Source organism: Chaetodon trifascialis, chromosome 2, assembly GCF_039877785.1.
Source record: "Chaetodon trifascialis isolate fChaTrf1 chromosome 2, fChaTrf1.hap1, whole genome shotgun sequence".
Lineage (NCBI taxonomy): Eukaryota > Metazoa > Chordata > Actinopteri > Chaetodontiformes > Chaetodontidae > Chaetodon > Chaetodon trifascialis.
This window is the reverse complement of record NC_092057.1, coordinates 12373378-12388977: the sequence shown is the minus strand read 5'-3', so window position 1 is coordinate 12388977 and position 15600 is coordinate 12373378. Positions and strand designations below refer to the sequence as shown.

General features: G+C 40.5%; 2 protein-coding genes across 3 annotated transcripts in view; one reads left to right on the top strand and one right to left on the bottom strand.

The window, feature by feature from the left end:
* The window catches only part of ctnna2 (catenin (cadherin-associated protein), alpha 2), a 315779-nt gene that overhangs the window by 188528 nt on the left and 111651 nt on the right, over window positions 1–15600 (top strand). The window lies entirely within an intron of this gene.
* Window positions 4812–11542, bottom strand: lrrtm1 (leucine rich repeat transmembrane neuronal 1). The gene has a single exon (XM_070971265.1). The coding sequence runs from the start codon at window positions 10232–10234 to the stop codon at window positions 8657–8659; it is 1578 nt and encodes a 525-aa protein (XP_070827366.1). The 5' UTR covers window positions 10235–11542; the 3' UTR covers window positions 4812–8656.

Genomic DNA, 15600 nt, shown 5'->3' with positions numbered 1-15600 from the left:
TTTATCTTAAACTCTGGAGGGAGTTGGTGGTTGTCTTATGCCAGTATTTAGAAATATCTATTCCTGGAAACTGATTTCATCTCATGTTGGTGGCCTGACATATGTTACATCACAGTGTAGTTTACACATTCACAGATGATTGACGTTCTGGGCAGATTCCTAGAATATCTCATGACTTGCAATTTGTGCGCAGGTTTCACTGCCACACTTGATTTAATGTCGTTGTGATGGCAATATCTGTGCGTGCCGATGCCAGTGTGCATCCTTGAAAGTGAATGCTCATTTATCTGCTTCTGCAAGAAAGTAGTTAACTGAAAGTACTGCAGTAAGCTCCTTCTCTCACTCTGTGAGGCTACCTGTCTTTTTATTCACCCCCAGTTGAATGATATAGTAGTTGGCCTCTTGTATGGAATAACAGTATAATAACACAATTTTTGTCCTCAACTGTTTTGCAACAGTATAGAAATTGAACGAGCTGATTTCAGTCACATTACAACATTGCTGCTCCAGTTTGTGCAGACGAAGAATTTCATGTTGTTGAGTCATTATTATCATTAGTTTAATTATTATCCATATCAGTATGGTGGTAGTAGTGTTAGCTTGATTCCTTTTCAGTGTGACAGCATAATCGTGGAACAGTGGTGGAAGAAGTACTGTGAAAGTATTCCCTTACATTTAAAAGTTCCATATTTGAAATTCAGTATCATCAGTAAAGTCTACTTACTTGCCTTTTTGTAAGGTGTCCAAGGCCATTAAGTTTGGCAACCATTGGTGTCAACTTATCAATATGTTGTATTTTATACACTTCATTGTATGTTTTTGTTTTAGTTTTTTCTGTAAAATACTACTTTGTAAAATAGCTAGTAACCAAAGCTGTCAAATAAATGTGGTGCAGTCAGAAATCACATCATTTCCCTTTGAATTATAGTGGAATAAAGTTATAAAGTTGCATGAAAAGGAAAAACTGAATGATTTGGATGATGGTTATGCCTGAACACACTGAGGCACGAGGTCAACAGTGCATAACATGCTTTAAACAGATACACAGCACTCAGATTCATACCTGTGGAAAGTCTTTATGCTATGTGAACGTTTCATGCACATCATGAAAAAATGTCCTCTGAGGGAGCGTCAACAATCAAACGTGCACAGTGGCCGGCAGCAGTGCTCACCAGTCAACCAGTGGCACTTTTCTTTTTCAGTTTATGCGATGTCTTAACAGCAATGACCCGATCAAACTCTTACATCAGTACGACACCACTGTGGACAGAAACATGGGGATGTCATAAACTTGTATAGACTAGACTGTGTTTTGCTGCATAGTCGACAGAATGAGATGCCAGTGTCACCGCTGGCCATCACAGCTCAGCTATGGACATAAAAGGTTGTCTTTCTGCTCTTCCGCTTTTTGCTATTGATGTCTGTCGCAAGTTAGACATTAAACGCACCATTGGTTTAACTATGGTACCGCAGGCTCTCCGGCCTATGCAATGCAAACACTCCACTGTACTCTGCCATAGAGCGCCTCGTCTCACAGCAATGTGTTGCACTCTTAAACAGTTTGAGTGTGTCTGAGAAAAGTCTGTCATCTCTAATTGAATGATACAGTTGAACATAAGGACGCTTTAACATTATATATCTGAGTATATCAATTTTATGCAAAAAAGTAAATATTTTAACAAGGCTTTTCTTTTCTCTCCATGTCTCTTTTGGCATTCTTTATGGATCCATTGTTCCCTGCATTTAATAGGTAAGTCCATCTTTTGCTTTTATTTTGACGTCTGTGGGCTGAATTAGCTTCTACGCATTGACTGTCACAATGAGAATGTTTGCAAAAATTGCACTTTAAGTCCTTGCTGAACCAGGGATGTGTTTTAGCACAATGGTATTGTGAACAGTGAACACATTCCCTTTGCTCAGCTGACACTTGGAGAATGGGGCAATTTCATTCATGCAGCCAATTGGCTACTGGAGAGATGCCAATCTGCCCTCACAGATAGGAAAGAGAGAGGGAGCAAGGAGAGCGGGTAGAATAGCATTTATTCATCCTGACACTGATCAGATAAATGGGAAATGATAAATGCTGTCTATTTTTACTTCCCTTAACCTGTACTAACTTTTCATTCAAAAAGAAGCTCCGACAGTCTTGCTGCTCCATACCTTTGAAACACTAAATCAATGTGCTTTTTGGGATTCAGTTTTGCTTGAGGTGACTATCTGGCTGTGAATAATGAAGCGTGATTCAGTTTTCTTGATGACTCATTTAGCATAAATGTTGAAGAAGTGGAGCTGATGTCTGTCTGCTTGGCAAAATACACAGTCATCACATAAGAAGACAAAAAAGGCATTGTTTTCAATTCATTTTTTATTCCCTTTCTCTGCATCTGTTTGTTTGAGTTGAGCTGTTGGTGCCTACACCCAGCACAGTGAATCTAAATGTTCATTCGAGGCAGCTTATTTTATATCTGCTGAAGAGGCCAGAATGGCAACATGGCTGTTTTTTAAGTTTGAAGTGGCCTGTGAGGATGCACAGTGTCATATAATGTTGCTTTATTAATTAGGACTTTTTCTTTGACGTCATTTCATAAGACCTTTAGCACTTCCACTATCTGGACACTTATTTACACAGTTGCCTTCGGATGCATACCCGTCCCATTGCCCCTATTTCAAAAATCATTCCAAACCTGTAGGAGAGATAATGGGTCACCTGAGCCCTTACCTATTTACAAAAATAACTGTCATTATTGAAATGATTAATTGTTTTGCACAGGGTAGTCCTTTATGCACTTACAGTACCGCAGAAATCTCAGCCATGCATGTTATTGATCTCCTTTTCCTTGTGTGGGTGCTAGAGCACGTGTTAGACACATGTCTTTAGGCATCTCATTTCATACGACCATTTGTGGGACTAATGACACATGAGGGATAGAACTGGATTGGAAAAAATAAATGAAAACCTGCATGACCTGCAAGATCCATGGTGTACAAATGTGACCCTTCTTCTTGGATTTTGCTTGATATCACATCAGATGCACCAGGGGCAATCTGTAAAGGTATGAATAACAATAAATGAATCCTGAGTCCAGTCCTAGATAAAGCTTTGTCGTTCTGCCACCGTAATTCTCTGAATATTAGGCGCTGACCCACATCTGCTCTTACCGGTTACACAGAGTCCTAGATGCAGGCCCAGCTGTTGCCATGTATTATCTCACTGACTGACCCTGAAGCTTTATGTTAAATGCAAGACAGAACATTGTCATGGGTTAATCCAACCTAGCAACAGCAAGAAAGTTACCCACAAAATACACTCTCATAATAATGACAATAATAATGATGACCCCCAGTTCATTGTGATCCTCTCTCACCCTCTGACTCACTGTAATAAATATTCAGCTGCCAACTTTGTATCCATTCTCTTTGTACCCAGCCTCACCTCCCTCACCTGACACCATTGCTCTACCTACAGTACCATGTACGTAAGAATAATGACTCCTCAGCCATTATTATTAATTCAATGTTGCTTGAGTATGGTCCATGTAAATGAAGAAGTGGGCGTAGAGAGCTATAGGCTGCCTGGAGATTTTGCCTGAGTGATGAATGTAATTATTGTGACCTGTCTGTTAGTATTTTAGCAGTTTATTCAATGTTCATTAGGCGAGACTTTGGACGTAAACTATAAACTTGCTTCAATTTAACATCCAAATCTATTATTTAAAAGGAGATCTCTCTGTATGTGTGAGAGAAATTTCCATTCGCTGCCCTCTTTTAATTAATTGCCAGCTTGTGCATGAAGGTTATGTAAACGCCTGGATTTTGTTTGTAGCCATGTAGGATTCAGTGCAGTAATAGCACATTCATAACACAGACAGCAGCAGAGTTTGGAAGGAGGAAGAGATGGGAATTTATAAGACGACTGAAAATGGTGTGTCAGAGGTTTTGGATTCAAAGATAATGTTGATGATAATTAGAATATTGATCCTGATAACCCACCTGTTATAAAAGAAGCAGGGGAAAGCCACCCACTCATTGTCATTAGTCATCGCCAGCTCCTTACAGTCTACTGCAGTACATGCTGCCATCCATGATTTAGCTCTCCATCCAGTTATGAGGGGGTGTTGAGCGTTTATTATGCAGCACAGTCCTAGTCCCAATGAGATGGCAGAATGTTGCACGATCAATACCCCTCACAGGAAGCCAGGTTAATTTATTTTTTAAGGATTTGTTTGAGTCTCTAAGGTCCCCCCCCCACACCCCCACTCCCCCCCGCAAAGATCTGCAATGTGATGTTTTGTCACTGACGCACACATACACCACTGCACAGGATGTACATGCAGGCACACTGACATAAACATGCACACACCATTTTTTGAAGAGTGTATTCCACTGCTGTTTTTATGTTATAGAAAAGCTATTTCACTTTTTTTTTTTTTTTCGCCTGTTTTCTGTGTGAACAAGGCTCAAGACTCTAACAAGGCCAGTTGTGAGTGCTTGCTGATTGATAGTGAAGCTAAATTGTGTTTACTGGGGTCTCAGCTAGCAACTACCTGTGCAGTTTGAGCCTGCCGGGTCTCTCCATTGTAGGTGTTTGACCTTTAGCTCTGACCCAAGTCTGACATACAGAATGCCCCACTTTTTGCACAACACACCCTTCCGACTTTTCTCATTTCATTGTCGTGACCTTTACTCTTTTTGTCAGTTACTTTACCCCCACATCCGTCTTTCTTTTGTGACTTCTCAGTTTTGCACACATAAGGTAGAAGACAGTAGCTTCAGACCTATTAACATGTGCCTTGTACATACAACCCCTCTCTATCCTCTGGCTGGCAAACAGCTGCGACTCTGCAAAGAATAGAACAAACGAGCCCAACCGCTTTTAAAAGAAACAGAATCTTGCCCTTTTTTTCTGACCGATCGCTGTAAGACAGTCGCTGAATCACCATGTCGACCACTAATCATCTTCGAAATCAATAATCAGTTTGCATACAGATAAAACATATCAACCTCATCCATCAGTTTATGCTTGACAATGTGAGGGAGAGATGAATGCATTTGTTATCACTTTAATCGTTTTGGTTACCACTCATCTATTTTTATTTTTACTCAACATCATCAATCAAGGCATTTATAATGGATGCTGTCGGAGAGCACATATCTCCCCGCAGGGAATTATCGCTCCAGGCTTAGGTCAAGCAGAGATTTGATCTATTGTCAGTTAGATGAATTGATGTTTTTCCCTACATTTACTGTGTTTTACGGACAGAAGGAGAGAGTGTGTGAGAGAGAAGGTAAAGGTGAGTAGGGATAGAGGTAAGTCTAAAGTAGTTTAATGTCAGCCCTCAGGACCCAAAGCTTTTGAAATATTCAGAACCATTCTCCATCACCTTTTACCCTGGTTGCTTGTTCAAGAAAAGAGCGAAATGAAATCAATAATGGTGCCAGTGCTGGCCTCAATGCCAGGCATCATCCAATATTTATACAAATGAAGCTTCACAACCTCAAATTTACCTAGCAGTTTCATGTTTAAGGTGCTCTGAAGGACTCGAAGGGGGTGAAAATTCTGGGCAGGATGTGAAGATGAGAGAATAAAATAAATCTGTGTTCCCGTTGCGATGCCCTCCCGTACATACTAAAGCCATTTGCATTTTCATGATATGTCAGGTTATGATTAACAGCTGGGTTGAGTCTTGAAGTGGGACGCACTCAGTCCCATAAACAAGAAATGGATCATAAATCCCACGTGGCAACTTTAAGCCGTTACCACTCCCCAAAATGTGTCCTGTAACAAATAGCCTGAAAGTTTAGTGCTTTTGTAGCTTGAACACAACATGCACTGCATGCAGACTATTAAATTAGTTGTTCACCAGAGTGAATCACCCCATTAAAAGCCAAAAAACATGAAATTACATTGTGGGTATATTGCTCACACTGCAGCTTTATTTTTTGTCATGGCCACTTCCTCAGACATTGGTTTGATGTTAATGACTGATACAGCGTCCCTTTACTGTCATAGACCGCTGAGGTCAGTTTCAGATGAAACTCATGATTCAGCGCCATTTGGTGTTTATATGTGTGAGGACAAACTCCCTGAACACAGCTGTGAGCAGAAACTCAGATACAAGTACAGACACATGTAGTTTTGAGAACTGACTGATGAATTCCATGTTGAAAATGTTGATGAAATTTTAAAGGAAACCTTTTTCAACTTGTCTGGTTAATATATATCCCATGTATTTATATAGCAACATGAAATGCATGTTTGCTACCACCTACATTTGTTGAAGAATGGAATAAGAAAATAGGGTGAATTTCATGCACTCAAGGGCAAATCACTGAACTCAGAGCATATCCTCCATATTAATAAGGATGATTAGTTTGTGATTGGATTTTACCTGAGTGAAATCCATTGAGCTGTGGGAGGAAAAGAAGGTAATTTGATATGTATATCCCACGGCTCACTTTGTCAGTCCCTCCAGGATTTGACCATCGAGTGATTATAAGAATTACCACAAATTTAATCAATACTTTTCAAAAGTTTACAATTTTGTCCAATTTTGTGCAATAATTTCACAAAATGCTGTAAAATATATTTTCAGCTAAAAATATTTCATTTCAGTGCTACTGATAATGAGCCTTGGTCAAATAAAATTAGTCCTCAGCCCCTGCAAAACCTTTTTTTTTTTCTAAAACATTATTCCCTCAGGGACCTCAGGCCTTACTCCCAGGCTCTGTGTCCCCCCGCGAAAAGCACCACAAAATGCAACAAACCATCTCTAACCCTATAAGACCCAAGTGTTGCTGGTTTTTCTGACCCTTTGTTGCATATTGTACACCAGAAACCCAGAACACCAAGAGCACTTACAATTTTGTTGATGAATCTGAAGATGACACTGTACTCTTATTGGAACTAATTATGTAATGATTGTCAGTGAGTTCTTAAAACATTTTTTTTTTATTCCTGCTGACTTACAAGTTGTAAACATTATCTTAATTTAGCGCAAAAATAACACAAAAATGATGCAAAATGATGCACTGAATTTTTTCCAAAAAAGCTGCTGCAAATTCAGTATATTGATGTTGCCCCTGCTGTGCAGAGTATGGTGCACAATAGGTAGAATGCAGCCACAGTATGAGAAAATGCACACTAGAGAGCAGTCTGTTCCCTCTTTCTGCAGTCGTTGTGATCCTCCATCTCCCTCTCACTGCAACCCCCCACCCCCCACCACATGCACGCACACACACACACACACACACACACACACACACACACACACACACACACACACACACATTCACACAACATACTGCTCTTGTCAAAGGACCCAGTAAACACAACATCTGTCAGTGCACTAATTTACACAATGAACACCAGAGGAAGAAGGATATATATACACCTCAAAATGGCCTTGTATTCAACAAACATTTTACATCACATGAAAACACAGTGAAGAATACTGTATGTGCAAATCTTCCTTTAAGCTGCTGGATTATTTCTTCAATGTTTCTGATACAATCTGACATTGTATTTTGATTTAAGTATGCATGGTTGCAATGATTGTTGTCTTCAGTGTGCTTGATTCAGTGAAAGGAGGCATCGCTCCTCTGTGAAAGCCAAAGAGTGAGAGGCAATGAGAGGCATAGCTTTAGATCTTTGACACTCTGCTTTCTTTACTTGGATGGTACACAAATAGTGATATAATAATATGAAAATATGCTAACTGATTCATAGCTCATTTGAATCTATTCTCAGAAAGGCAATGGGAAGGGGGAAAGAAACTACACTGACAGCGAGCCAACACAGTGAATGATAAAACAACAAATATGAGAGTTAAAACAGAGAAGAGATCTAAAATTCAGACCATGGATTTTACATTGACGATGAGATGCAGATATCCCTCTGCCCCTTTTATTTTTTTGTATTTCATTTTATTTTTTTGGTTGGATACACTGCAGAGACATGGCTCTCCAGTCTACGAGCACTAAGACTGCATCATTCATCCTTTCTGACAGTGTCTCACGTAAAAATGAGTTTACTGTGAATAGCAATTCATTTATTTAAACTTTTTTTGTAGTTTACAAAAGAAATAGATTATCTTGTATCATTTTTTGTCCACACTTGCACTTCTTTTAACATATTTTACACAGACTTTAATTTTTACATTTTAATTGAACTTAAACATGTTTTTTTTTTATATTTTAAATGCTAGTCAAATATTGTGTTCACCATAATACAAATGGTTTGTTTTTTTCTTTTTTCTTCTTTTGTGTGTCCCCAGTTTGTTTTTAAACAATAATTAAATGTCCTGAAGTAGAAAGACACATTAAAGCTCAAATATCCACCCATGAGAGAAAAGCCTCAGTGCCCACAATTTATTCCTCTCTGTGTTTCTGTAGAACATCAACAGGTCCAAGAGTCAGGTGGCCATTATGCCCTGTGGCCTCAAATCAGCAGTAGATAGCAGTAGCAGTAAATCCACCACGAAATAGTCAGCCGCATTAAGCACACTCCTTCCACATCACAGTGAGACGCTGTGTAAAAAGTGTCCAAAAGATCCCTTTATTCCGTCTGTCCCGCAATATTCCCCTCCCCTGTGGATCCAAAAAAGGGATTTACTGTATATCCAGATAATCACAGGTAAAGACGTACTCACAAGCAGGGTCACACCTCACATTCCCGAGAAGGTTGCTGTTGGCAAGTGCAAGAGCCATATTCATTGATGATTACCAGAGCTCCCTCAATGTGGTTAGGTTTATAGTCAACATAGTACTCTGGTGTAGAAATCGCAGCCATCTGCTGCATGCTTTGCTTTTGCTTCTGCTTACGGCGCTGACTGCTGAAACACTGCCTCAGTTGTCTTATTCCGGCTGGAAAGCACTTCCATGCCACATACAGCATGAGCACTATGATGAGAAAGGAAAAGATGAGTGCCATGGTGCCAGTCACCACCTTGTGGATCTGCATGGTGCTCTCCAAGTCATCATGGCCCACTGTGACAGTGAAAGAACTGGTGACCACCTCACTACCCTCACCCTCATAAGGGTTGGGAGTAAATGGGCCCAGGAAAACAGAACCTCCCTGGGCCAGATCCCTCGTGGAGGCGTACAGGCCTGCTGTAGTTATCTCCATTGGGGGATCCTCACATAGCTGAAAAGCATAGACAGCATCCAACACATCCTCGCCCTGGGCGGTGTCAGGGCTTGAACATAGCAGAGAATTGTCACGCTGGCCTCGGAAGGCACTCAGCCAAGACGCCAAGGCACACACGTTGCGACTGCACTCCCAGTCATTTCCTGCCAGGGTAATGCTGTCCAGAGATGACCATGAATCCAGGATGTGCTGGTCCAAAGAGGTCAACCGATTGGAGTCTAGCATCAAAACCTTAAGGTTGGGTGCGCTCTCAAAAACATGTGGCTCAATGTATTCGATTTCATTGGCTGACAGGTCAATCTTCTCTAAAAAATGCCATGTCCATTCCAGTGTATTGACAACAATAGTAGCACGATTGTTGTGCATGTACAGAGTGCGTAAAGAGATGAGGCGAGGGAAGTGGGCTAGGTTGACTTTAACTAGCTCGTTGTGCTCAAGATGCAACTCAGTCAACTTGAAGAGGCCAGCGAAGGAGTTTCGTGCCAGGCTCTGAAGTTGGTTGTATCCCAAGTCTAGAAACTGCATGCTCCGGCAGTCTTGAAAAATCCGCACTGGCACAAATTTGAGGGCATTGTAGCGCAAATGCAAATTGGTGAGCTTTCTAAGGCCGTGGAACAGGTCAGGCTCAAGTGCCTGCAGCCTGTTGTATGAGAGGTCCAGGATACGCAGGTTTGGGAGGGGCCTAAAGGTACCATTTGGCAGGCTCTCAATCCGGTTACTGCTGAGGTCCAACTCCTTGACCCTTCTTAGCCTGTCAAATGCACCCTCCTCGACAATGTCAATGTTGTTGTGATCTAGGTAGAGCCAGGTGAGTTGTGACAGACCAGCCAACTGGCCTTCACGCAGCTCGGTCAAGTTATTCTCTCTCATGGACAGGCCCATGGCGCTGCTCAGATTGCGGGGAATGTCTGTGAGGTTGAGCCCCTCGCAGTACAGCAGCTTGCTGTCGCAGCGGCACAGCTTTGGACAAACCCCTTCTACCAAGGGAACCGTTCTTAGAAAAATGCCCAATAAACACAGTATCAACCCAGGGGGCTTCTTCAGTGGCCACTTTAAGTACAGTCCAATTAGAAGGAAATCCATTAGCATAAATATCCAGGGATGCCACCGAGAAAATGTCCATTGAACCACTCTGGATATTATTTTTGCACTTATCACATCATATTTATCACATCATATTTAATTAATTCAATAATCTGTTTCATTCCGTTTTTGTATTTTAGCCGTAGACAGTGATTATATTTCTTTTATTTTGTCGACCGAGCGAGTCCTTTTCAAAAATGCGAAGGATTAAGGGCAAGTCTCTTTGCTTATGTTAGATATCAAGCAGTGGGTGGAGAGTAGAGGGGATGAAGAAAAAAATTGTCCTCATTGATCGATCTTATTTGAAAAGATTCCTACTCACCCCTATCCAAAGCTGACAATCTCCATTCAGCGTCTCGCTTTGTGCCTCAACACTAATTATGTGCGAATCTAAAAAAGACCCCACTGTGGCACAAATTCTCCCCCCCTCCCTTCTCTCTTTTCAGTGGACACCAGATCCTTGGCAGGCTTACAATGTCTTAGTTCTCCTCAAGTGAAAGAGCCAGAAAGAGAAGGAATCCAAGTAGCTTTCAGTGAGATGGTAGGAAGTGCAAGTTCCCCTGTCTGCATGCATGAGCTCTGTCTCTTTTGCTCCTCCGCAGTCCTCTGCTGCAATGATCAGAGGGAGAAGAGACAACCAGAGAAAGGAAAAAAAAGACCAATGAAAAAATCTTTTTAAATATCTGTCTTGCTCTTTTCTCCTCCCTTTCCTGCTTAAGTTACAGCCGATCTGTCAACACATATTATCGTCCATCTCTGGAAGCAATCACTGACTTGTAAGGTTTAAATCCATTCAAGCGGGTAATCATGCTTTCAGTGACGGATGCAAGGAGGAAAAAAAAAAGGATTTAAAGAGGTGAACCCTGTTCACTGTTTTCTTGTGTGACAGTATTCCTTGTCATCTCTGTGGCTCATCTCCGTTAAGAAGCCGCTCGCATCCCCTGTGGCTCGCAGTTTTCGTTCACTCCCTTGCTCTCCTGGTGTTTTCTCAGCCAGCTGGAAGAGGCTGCTGAGGGCTGGTGCTGGTAGGCAGGCAGGGGCGGTAAATGTGGGAAGCAAAGGAGCGCGCAATCCCTTGCAGCAGAGCAGTACACTGACAGCGCATGCAGAAGCACCTTCTGTTCACTGAGTGTCGTAAGCCACTCACAATTCAGAGTGCTCGCTCTCTTTCCCTCACTCTCTTGCTCTCTTTCCCTTGATCGCTCACTCACTTTTTCATGCTGCTCCCCTCCTCTTCCTCTCTCTCCCCTCTTCCCTCCTCGCTTTCCTCTTGCTGTGTTTTTCTCTATGCCTGAGACATTTACATATTCAGAATGGGCTGGGCTTAAACCAGGAGCTTTAATGAACCCCCCCCCCCCCATCTCTCTCTCGCTCTGTCTCTCTCCCTCCTTTACTGACTGTAATGAATTGGGCCATATAATGTCTGCCTTCTTTGACGTTGCTGTGAGAAAGCAGTTTTCTGATTTCAGAGTTGCAAAATAACATTTATCCAATGGGACACCATCCAAAAAGGGTGGCCTACATTAGTTCCACCCCTAAAGCAGAGAACCATTTGCATGCATATTAACAACCACAGAGTCCACATATAGGAGAACGAAAAATGAAGAAATCATGTAATTAAAATTCACTGTATACTCTCTCAGATCACACGTAAATCCATACAACACAAAAGTAATTAATTTCAGTAATGATGCTACAATTTAAATGTGCTCATCTCCATGTTTATCTAATGATTTCCAATGTGGCTTTATGGAATGAATCTCAGTCTATTCATAATTATTGTTGCCTTGCCAACAAAAAAGGCTAGAGTATAGTGAGTCAAGGCTGGAGTGTGACAATCCTCATTTGATCTGAGTGTCACGTCGCCAGGCCTCCTATGTCATTGTCAGTTATGACCAGGCTCTTCTAAATACAGATGTAATTGCTTGCCACGTAATATTAGCATAAAGCTATAACATAAATATTCTTCTCTGAAGGTCTGCTCTCTCCTTGCTCAACACTTCTCTGGAATCACTCCTAGCCTTGTCATCGCTCTCCCATTAATTTTCGAGGACAATGAGCTGTGACAGGGCCTTACAGTCCTCATAACACCCAAGTTTCGAACCATGTGACCTTTTTTTCCCTCTCTGAGTTCATTGTATTTTTACTGACAGGTGCCATAACTTAGATATCAAGCCTTGTTCTTGTTCTTGCTTTTTATTCTTCCCCACCCCCACAGTCCAGGCTTGATGACATGCAGAAAACCCAACATACTGAAAAAAATGAATATCTTTTGATGGACGAGGACAAAAACAAGAATAAACACATCCAGTATGTCATTATTGCAAACAGCCGTGCCATTGCTTTTCTTATATAAAGGAGTTATAACTGGTGGTTTTTCCCAGGTAATCTGTCTTAAAGGAGTTTCTAACATCTGTGATCTGGATTACTGCTGGGAGGGAACATTGTTTAGTTCTATTAACTAAATCTAATAATAATGATAAATTTTCATTTTTATAGACATCGAAATGTTTCTGCGGATGTCTGTTCATGTGTTCTTCTTTGGCAGTCAATTATGTTGTTGTTTGTGTTGGAGCTGGTAGGATGGCATAAGCATTAGCTGTAGAATAGATGGCTAACTGAGACAGGGCTTTCGACAACTTCTACTTTACTGTCCATATCAGGCATATTTTATCAAGCCTCTGCTCATACATGAATGTAAGAGTTAAATATGACATGTACTAAATCTGGAGAGTTAGCTTCAGTGCTGCAGGGAACAGGGTAGTTCAGCTCATCACATACGGCAGCTTGGTCAGTGACCTTACGCTTCAGACTATGCCGCTCTGAGCACCCCTCTAGTGTCATTGCATTTTGCACATGCAGAGTTCCTCATCCAGTTAACAACATCAGGGTCGGAATGAAGCTTACTGAGAACAATTGTTGGTTTCTTTGTAGATAAAAGAGCTTGTTTTGTACCAGCTCTATATGGAAAGTGTCCTGAGACAACTTCTGTTGTGATTTGGCGCTATACAAATAAAATTGAATTGAATTGAATTGAATTGAACAAGAATAAACATGTTAAGGTTGTAAAACGGTCACAGTTAATTTTAGACACCCAAACCGCTTGGTTAGGTTTTGGAAAAGCTTGTGATTTTTGTTACTTGCGTACATTAACTTGCCTCATTTATGGAAGAAATTAACCTTCACATTTGGATTTACGTGGGACATGAATCCTCTGTATCTGGACTTTTCTTGCCCTCTCTCACCACTTCGTTTGACACGTTAGAGCTTAGAACGGGTTGTCCAGTGCCTTAAAAAGTGACACCAAGGGGTCAAGCCAAATGTCCCTATGTGGCTAATTAGGAGTGAGAACATGTTGAATTGGATGGTTTTAAGTGCATCTTATCAAACAAAGAGTCATACATTTCTGACCGGTACACTGCCAACATTTTAAGCTGTTGCCTGTTATGCAAACCATGTCTGCATTTATCCAACTGAGCTTAACTGAAAAACAGAGGCCAAAATTTAGGTGTCAATTTCTTGTTGTGGGCAGTATTCTAATCATTGAATACAGATAGATACTGTACATAAAGATGCAGATATCTTTTTGCATTACATAAGAAAATAATGCAGAGCGGGTTCGCCCATGCCAGTGTAATGCCAAAGGCATTTGTGGGCAGCACATCAGAAATGTTTTTATGGCGTACATTATACATAGTAAATTTGCAAGATATAATGGGGCACATAGGTATTTTCTTTGAGCATTTAACAAAATAATAATAATAATAATGATGATAAAAATCTCAATATTCAATTTATCAGTGTTGAATATTCATCTCTTATCACTTTACATTTTCCTTTTCAGTTTCTTTAACATGTTCAGCAATTCTTTTCCTTGAATCAGTTGTACAAGGTGTACAGTAGTACTGCCCGTGGTTAATCTGAAGTGGATCCTACACTGGTTACCAAATCTTAAGAAATTTGTAGGCTTTTTTAGAAAGGCTAATAAATGAAGACAGTTTATCTGCATCAAGAGGAGCCTAGTTTGAAAATGGGGTGGGAGTTTGGCTCTCTATTTGATTACCATCATTATATCAATGAACCACAATTACCCAACAGCCCTGTACTTTGTTCTGACCCTGTCTGACATCAGACAACTTAACCTTAGATACTCTATCCACCACCAAGGTGTTGCAACGCTCACAAAATGTTCTTCACATTTAAGTGACAGTAAAGAACTGACAGCTATTGTACTGAAACAAAAAAGCCTTTTTTTCAAATGTGTTTGCTAATCTCTTTAATTTTTAATTCCTCTTTTCCTTGATTGATACATTGTTCTATGATTTTCATTTTCATCAAGAGAACTCATTTGCAGATCTACCAAAGTTAAGTTGTTTGATGGGGATGCAATAATAACCTCTTACATTTGTGCAAGCTTCATATGACAGTAAGGTTTCTAAACAAACGAGTTCCTTTTTTTTTAATTCATTTAGCACATTTTGCATTGAAACTCTCCAGATCTGATCCACTTTTTTAATTCAACCATGCTCGGTTTGACAGTGACACAGAAATATTGATCACCAAAGGAAAAGAAAGAAAAATTGTCCTTCAGATGATCTGGAAATCTTGAAGTTGGAATCATCTCTACCTTGCCTTTACTATATTTCCTCTTAGCTGTAATGGATGACTACACCATCAGCTAATGACTTGGTGCACTATAATGACTTGACACAGCGAACAGGAGATAAGAGTATCCAGACCATCAGTTTTAAGACTTTAAGAGCTTTGGCTCCATGCTTTGGAGTTAAGGTCAGCACAAGTGTAAGTGAAAGCGTGTGTCTGTGTATGTGTGGGTGAAACGCACGTGCCCACTGACACACTCACATGAACACAGTCATGCGGATACAGCCATATAACAGATTGATGGTTGATAAGGATATGGATTTCTTTTTTTTAAATGAATAACCTTGAGTCCCCCCCCCTTTTTTTTCTTTTAGCGTAAATCACACACTTCCAGTTTAAGATTTATGTTCTCATGTACCTCATCATCTTTCATATCAAATAATAAACGAAGATGTCATAAAATTATCCAGGATCTTTGTCACCTTCAGCAAGTAGTTATGCCTTTGTTTGTGAAATGTAAAGAAAGGCTGTTTTTTATTACTGCTAAGCAGCTTTCACCACAGTTTTGTTGATGCATTTGAGAGTTGCATCCCTTTCTGACGAATCACGTGACTTTTGTGATTTAAGAATATTTCACTGCTCATTATTTTGCACTTAGTGAGCAATCAATTAAGATATTTGAAGATGAATTAAATCAGGAAGAACCCATTCCCTCACTGGCTTCCCATCTGACCACTGCTTTACCTGTTGTAGGAAAGAGACATTGTTGT